General features: G+C 40.8%; 1 protein-coding gene across 1 annotated transcript; it reads right to left on the bottom strand.

Annotated features, from left to right (window-relative positions):
* Window positions 1–3,430: 3,430 nt before the first annotated feature.
* LOC145800114 (uncharacterized) lies at window positions 3,431–4,243 on the bottom strand. The gene is made up of 2 exons (XM_082889757.1): window positions 4,061–4,243; window positions 3,431–3,913 (listed from the first exon to the last, which is right to left on the bottom strand). Exons 1-2 carry the CDS (start codon window positions 4,241–4,243, stop codon window positions 3,431–3,433), a joined length of 666 nt encoding a protein of 221 aa, XP_082745883.1.
* Between the last annotated feature and the right edge of the window lie 3,375 nt (window positions 4,244–7,618).

Raw genomic sequence — 7,618 nt, 5'->3', positions numbered from 1 at the left:
AGCAAAGGGGTCAAAACCCCCTTTTAAGGACCAAAACAAGGACAAAACCCTCGGACAGTGGGTCAAATGCTTCACAGCTGACACAGCTGTGTTGCACTTGAGAAGAGCAAAAAGCCGAAAAATGGCCGACCAGCTAAGGTGGCCGGCCGGCCACTCCCCCTGGTCAGCCGACCAGGGGTCACAAGGGTCAAGCAAAAAAGCTGGTCGGCCTCCCCAGAAAGGTGGCCTCCCAGATGAGTAGAATACAGCTGTGTGGTTAAAAACTAGAAAATGTGACCCAAAAGAGAAAAAAACCAGCTTTTTAGAGGGGTTCAAAAGGGTCAAGAGGAAATACTGGTCGGCCTACCCATATTGGTGGCCTCCCAGATGAGCACAACACAATGGTGGTATGCAAAGCCAGAAATTGTGGCTCAAAAGTGAGAAAAACCAGCTTTCTGTCAGAAAATCTGGCTTTTGGAGAGAGAAAATGAGAAAATTGGTTTTTCAGGGGAAAAGGTGGCCTCCCACCATCCTACCATCTCCCTAGCAATGAAAATAGGGTCCCTACCAAAAATGGACCAAAACGGATGTAAAACGAAGGTTCGGGGGCCAAAACGCGCAATCCGAGGCCCCGAAAACAGGCTGTTAGGCATCGGAAGTGGCGTATGACCACAAAGGTGGTCTCCCGGGCCACAATGTCCCTCTAAAGGGAGGAAATAAGGTGTGTGCCAAAAATCGGAGCAAACGGAGGTAGTTAAGCGGTCTCGAACCGAGGCACACGGCCGACGGCCTTGAAAACCAAAAATTGGGCTCCAAACTGGAAAAATGGCCTACGACCACGAAACGTAGCCTACGGCCACTGAGAGATGGTCTACGAGACCTTTCCCTCCCTTCGAGAAGAGAAAACAAAGAAAACAGGACCTGGTTCGCAAGCCGAGGCAAAGCACAAAAGAGCTCCGAAGTCCGGAGGCAAGGCTCGCAGCCGAGACTCCGCAACCTCAGAACGAGCACGATATGCAACATCACCGAGCGCTCAAATGGTGACGTTTGAGTCTTAAGGTCGGTCAAAAATGGGGTGTCTACACAGGCCAACCAACAGAAAAAATAAACCTTAGGTGGGACAGCCCTATTCCAAATATGTTTACAGATGGGAATATGTGGACCAATGGTGGAATTGCTAAAAGAGTAGAGGGAAGAAACAAAGAACTCACCAGAGCTTGCAGAAGCATTTGCCCAAATATAACAGTCAGCCCTATGGAGAGTCAGAGAAGGGGCTGAAGCTAGGACTCCAAGTAATCTAGTTTTTTCATCTAATTCCCAAGTGAACTGCACTCTTCTGATGGGAAAATTCCAATTATTTGGGCTGGTCTTCCTTGCAAAGAATTGATGAAGAGTGCCATCTTTATCAATTGAAAGATTAAAAAGAATGGGAAAATCAATCTTAAGACAGGAGTTATCGCACCACCTGTCATGCCAAAATTTAATTCTATTTCCATCCCCCACTTTAATTTGGCAGTTGTCCACATAAAAATTGTAAATAATGCTGTTATGAGTTCCAATAGATAAGATGTCTTTCCAAACTCTAGAATGTTTGTAAGAGAATATTACTGGTGGATTCCAACAAGCCTCATCTATCTTGTATTTGCTACAAATAACTCTCCTCCAAAGTGAATTAATTTGAGTTCCACATTTCCACCACCATTTGAGCAAAAGACAAGCGTTTACATCTTTGATTCTTCTAATGCCTAAACCCCCTTGATCAATGCTTTTTGTTGCCTCCCCCCATTTTACTAAATGAACTTTCCTTTTTAGGCCATTTCCACCCCATAAAAAAGCTGCTTCAATCCTCTCAAATTCTCTGGCCACACCTTCTGGAATTTTAAATAAAGAGAGAAAATATACTGGTAGGCTAGTTAAGGTAGACTTGATTAGAGTTAGTCTACCTGCAAAAGACAACAATTTTCGCTTCCACCCTGAAAGTCTGAATCTGATCTTGTCAAGCACAGGTTTCCATGTAGACTTTTTTCCAGGGTTGGCTTCAAGAGGCAGACCCAGAAATCTTAGAGGTAAGCTATGAACTTGACAGTTGAGAAGCTTAGCAAAAGAGAGTAAAAGAGCATCATCCACACCAAACACCACACACCATGCTTTTGTGGTAGTTTATTCTAAGACCAGATAAGACTTTGAAGCATCTTAGAATTCTTTTAATAAACACCAACTGATCCCAATCTGCTTCAGAGAAGAGAATTGAATCATCTGCAAATTGCAGATGAGACAAAAGAACATCCTTAGACCCAACATGCACCCCTCTAAGTATGCCAAGATTGATTGCTCTGCCCAAAAGTATGTTTAAGCCTTCAGAAACTATATTGAATAGAAAAGGTGAGAGCGGGTCGCCCTGCCTAAGACCTCTTTGTGGAGAGAATTCGCTAGTTGGTGAACCATTCACAAGAATAGAGATTTTGACAGTAGAAACACAAGTTTTCATCCAAGAAATCCATTTAATCCCAAACCCAAAGTTGGACATCAGAGAGAATAGGAATTTCCAGTTAACTGAATCAAAGGCTTTCTCGAAGTCTAGCTTTAAGATTAGACCATGCTTCTTGGGTTTCTTCCATCCATCCACCACTTCATTGGCAATGAACACCCCATCTAAGATGTTCCTCCCACCTATGAAAGCAGTTTGCGTTTCATCAATGATTAAGGGTAGAGCTGGCTTCAGCCTATATGTTAATACTTTGGCCAGAATTTTGTAGAGATAACTTACAAGGCTGATAGGCCTGAAATTAGATAGGCCAATGGGATTTTCCACTTTGGGAATGAGACTAATAAAAGTGCTATTGATGCCGTAGGTCAATTTGCTATTCCTGTGGAAGTCTGCAAAAAATTGCATGATCTCAGGTTTCACGACCTTCCAAAATTTCTGACAGCACAGCAAATTAAACCCATCAAGGCCAGGAGCTTTGTTGCTATTATAATCCTTGATTGCAGCCAATACCTCAGTTTCATTGAAATTTGAGACCAGGTGGTGAGAAACATAATCTGCCTCAATGGTCTTGAATACCCCTTCCAAGACAGGTCTTTTAGCCCAATCCTCAGCAAACTGTTTCTTGAAGTGTTGGTTGACCTCAATTTTAACCCTGGTAGGATCCTCATAAGACTCCCCATTAACTTCAATAGAGTTAATCATATTTCTACTTTGTCTGGCATTGGCAAAAACATGGGAAAACCTAGTATTCTTATCCCCATTTATAGTCCAATTCAATCTAGATTTTTGATGCCAGATCCATTCCACCATTCTATGCAGCTTCCACATCTCTCCTCTGACCACTTTTTTTCTTTCCATTTCAACTTCAACCAAAGGTCTTCCTTCTGCCAAGATGTGTAATGCATGTAATTCCTCCTCTAAAACTTTGAGTTTGGATGAGACATTACCAAACACCTCAACATTTCATTTCTTTAGTTGTAGCTTTAAATTCTTTAATTTTTGTACAAGTATGAAGCCAGCCCATCCAGTAACAGAAATGCTGCTCCAGGTATCCACAAAGAACTTGGAGAAGCTTGGATGAAAAGACCAGGCATTTAGGAACCTGAAGGGTCTGGGCCCCAAATCTCTTTCATCCTCCATCATCAACAGAGGACGGTGATCTAAAATTAATCTAGGCAGCCCCCATAGCTTTATTCTGAAATTGATCAACCATTCTGGACCAAGCAGTACTTTGTCTATACGGCTCCATTTCTCAGACTCCTGGGCATTACACCAAGTGAATGTCCTCCCATGAAGAGGCAGATCATTAAGATCACATTTCTCAATAAACTCATTAAGATGTTTCATCCCCCTATCCCTCCTGGAGCAGCCTATCCTTTCACCTATATGTCTGATTTCATTGAAGTCCCCACCCATACACCAAGGAGCAGGGAAATGGTCTTTGAGCTTGAGAATATCAACCCATAAAGTTCATCTAGCACTGGTATCATTTGGTGCATGTATGTTAATCAAAACACAATCAAAGGAGTTATACAGAGAGCCAGAAAGCAAGATGAACCTTCTATTGCAACAACATCTAGAGAGTTGGAAGACAGCAGGGTCCCAAATACATAGAAGCCCCCCAGCAGAGCCTTCAGGATCCACAGACACGTAATCCATATTTCTGCACCCCCAAAGCCTTCTAACAACATTATTTGAATCCACTGCTTTCTTGATCTCTTGAAGGAAAACAATGTCTGCATGCCTATCCTTTATAGGACTTTTTATTCTGCCCATCTTCTCTGGTTTACCCAAACCCCTAATATTCCAAGATAGTAGCTTCATAAGTAAACAAAGTGATACACTTAATTCGCTCATCTGCAAGATTTAATTATTGAGCCTTCCCTTTGGAGATTCTCTCTTTATCCTTGAGCTCAAGGTCAATTATCTTGCTCAATACAACATCCTCTTCCCCATTGTATTTGACACCCAATGATTTCCCCAAATGTATAGTAGCTTTGGCTTATTCAAGAAGACAGTTGTTCGACGATGAACCACTTTCAGATAAATCAGACTTGGCTAAAGTACATGCGCTGGTCTGAAAATGACAGACGTAGAGGAATGCTTATGAGCTGCTGCAGATCTAAAGCCATGAAATCTAGCAAAGCTATTGAATCCCTCGATATGAATCTTCTTCTTTCCTTTTTTTCCTCTTTGTTTGTAGGTATTCTAGATTAAGAACAAGAGACTTGACTTGGGCTGAGTGGTTGAGATTTAGTAAAGTGATTCCATTTGACCCAGACTTGTTTGAAGGCCCAGCAGATTGCAAATGAGTCGAATGGCCAGATTCAATGGGCCTATTATAAGAGCTACTGGCTAAGAACTGTGGCAACCCTCACCATTGATTACTATTAAACTGAGACTGATTATGATGATTGACTGAATTGACTGAAATCTGGAACTGATTGATTGTCTGTATCTGTTTAAGTGCATCCCTATCTATTCGACTGTTAAACTATATGTTCATGTTTTATGTTTTAAACTGCAAATTGAAGGCCTTATCATCGGCCGAATCTGAAATTGATTAGTGATGTGTGTTAATCATAATTTATGTGGTTTTATGGCATATTTATTTGAAATGTGATTTGGTATGATTAAATAGATTAAAATAAGTTAAATTACACAAGTTGCATTATTTACAACTTTGCCACTTAGTGGCCCACTTCATACCATATGTTGAGACTTGAATTATACATTGTTTAGTATCATTTCCTCAGCCATTCCTTGAGTTCATAGCCCACTAGAGAGAGAGAGAGAGATAGGAGAGAGCTTGTTTCCATCTCAAATTGGCTTAGAGACTTGGAGAATTGATAGAAGATTTGCAAAATTGAGCTTCTAGGCTTGGAATTGGAGACCTAAGGTAGAGATTATACCTTCTTGTTCATGTATTCAAGTTATATGTGCATGGTTTATGGAAGTCTAGAGATTAAGGTCATGAATTAGCTTAATTTGTTGAATCAAAGCTTAATCTTTGCATGCATGGGCATATTCTTGCATTTTGAAGTTGTTCTTCACAAATTTGCCATATGCATGTTCATATTTTGAGTATAGTTCATGATTTTACCATGCTTTTGGAAGAATTAGCTCATTAGAGCATGTAATTGAAGCTTTAAGTTGGTTTAAACTCATGCATGTCATGTTTGAGTTATGTTCATGAAAATTGGTTTGAAATTGGATTTAATTGAACCACCTTTGGGCTTTGATTTCTCAAATTGATCTTTGAAACATATTATATTATGAGTTTTGAAGTGTTTTCCAGAAAATTAGCCCAAAAGGATCGAATTTGGTACATTGAAACTTGTTTTTGAGCTTGAGGTTCAAATCTGGAAATTCCAGATTTTGGACTCATGCTCGAGCGGAGTGAATGGCGCTCGAGCGTGAAATTCGTGCATCCAGCACTTTTCACTGTTTTACAGTCCACTCGAGCAGGGTATTGGACGCTCGAGCGAGGACTTGTGTAACACGCTCGAGCGGGTATTGAGCGCCCAATCGAGCGTGATTTTCACACATCCAGTACTTTTGGCATGTTTTACAATCCGCTCGAGCGGGGTAACTCGCGCTCGAGCGGAGTATATTGTTTGTCTGTACGCTCGAGCGGGTAAATCCACGCTCGAACGGGACCCCTGTTTTCTGAAAATATTTTTAAAGTGCATCTTTGCATCCTCATTCCATTCTAGGCATTCTTAGGCCTAGTATAAGGCATCTTAATGAGGATATTGATGTAGAACCATACCGAGTCTAGATAAGGATTAAGTTACTATTTTTCCCAACTGTGTAGCTTAGTGTGTGTTCACTCTGTAACTGTGTAGGGTTGGCATCCGGAGACGCATACTAGCTTATCTGTAGCCCAGAATCCTGTGAGTAACAATGTCGTAAAGATATGTTCGAAAATGAATATTTTCTGAATGATCAATTGAACTGTTTTCTGAACTGTTTACTGTTAACTGAATAAATGTTTGTCCTCTATTCTGAACTGTATTGTGGCATCCTTAGCAACTACTGTTACTGTTACTGCTACTGTTACCGTTACAGAGATCTCTGTCAGTTCCTATCATGGAACTTCTATTTACTGTTACGATGGCCATCATTGACTGTTCGGTCTTTCAAGACCTACTGTTTACTGTACTGTTCTGCTAATGGATGTACCACATATGATTGTTATGACTGAATGACTGATACATTGAATCAATTGACTATTTTCAATACTGAAAGGACATTCATTCTTAACCTCTTTACACATTATGTTATTCACTAGGTTTTAGCTCACTGCTTATATATATATGTAGGTGTACAGGCACCGGACCATTGCTAGAAGCGTCGGGCTAAGCTTCCGTTTTGTCAAAGCCAACCACTCTACCTCACTGCGAGGTTCCAAGTCTTTCAAGCTAGGGCTTTTGGGGTGTTTTAGTTTTCCCCTTCTTGTTTATGTTCTGTATAGACTGAATGGTTGTACTATACTATTTTAAATAGGGATTAAGTCCCTTTCCTGAATGATTGTATATATTGTACATACTATTTTGGTAATGATTGTACATGTATGTATAGACTGTTCTGTTATGATTGTGCATATGAATGAAAAGTCTTTTTGCATACAGACTGTCACAGCTCATTGGACATCTTTTAATTACTGTTTTGGCTTTCGCCAGCCCCTGTACTCTATATTACTGTATTACTGTTAAGCAGGCCTTCGATAATCTCGGATTACTGGCCGCTTACGGTGCTAAACCCGTAGGGGCGGGTTTGGGTCGTGACAGAGTGGTATCAGAGCGATACTTAATCACGAGTTATACCGCACACACGTGTCCAAATGAGCTATAGGATGTTCTAGAAAAGTGATTAGGGCATTACATGAGCATGATAAGTGTGTGTGGCTAAGACATGAATATAACTGTTAATGTGATAATCTGTCTAAGTATGCAACTGCCTATGTTTATAATTGCTATAACTGCCTATAGTGAGATGGATAACGCAAGAAATGTTGATGAATCTGAATCCTCTGGAGAGAATGGTGGAACTATTAACTGAAAGACTAGGGCAACAACAGAACCAATAGCTCCCACCTCTTCCAGTACAACCAGAGCCACCTATGAATGATGATATCATAGCTCTGAC

The sequence above is a fragment of the Camellia sinensis genome, chromosome 10 (genome assembly GCF_055761805.1).
Source record: "Camellia sinensis isolate YWXY chromosome 10, ASM5576180v1, whole genome shotgun sequence".
NCBI classification, from domain to species: domain Eukaryota; kingdom Viridiplantae; phylum Streptophyta; class Magnoliopsida; order Ericales; family Theaceae; genus Camellia; species Camellia sinensis.
This window is presented reverse-complemented; position numbering and strand designations above follow the sequence as displayed.

Coding starts and splice junctions, on each gene's coding strand:
- LOC145800114 (XM_082889757.1), bottom strand. CDS start 4,243: ATGGGCAGAATAAAAAGTCCTATAAAGGATAGGCATGCAGACATTGTT. Junction 3,914..4,060: donor TATGTATTTGGGACCCTGCT/GTCTTCCAACTC, acceptor GATATTCTCAAG/CTCAAAGACCATTTCCCTGC.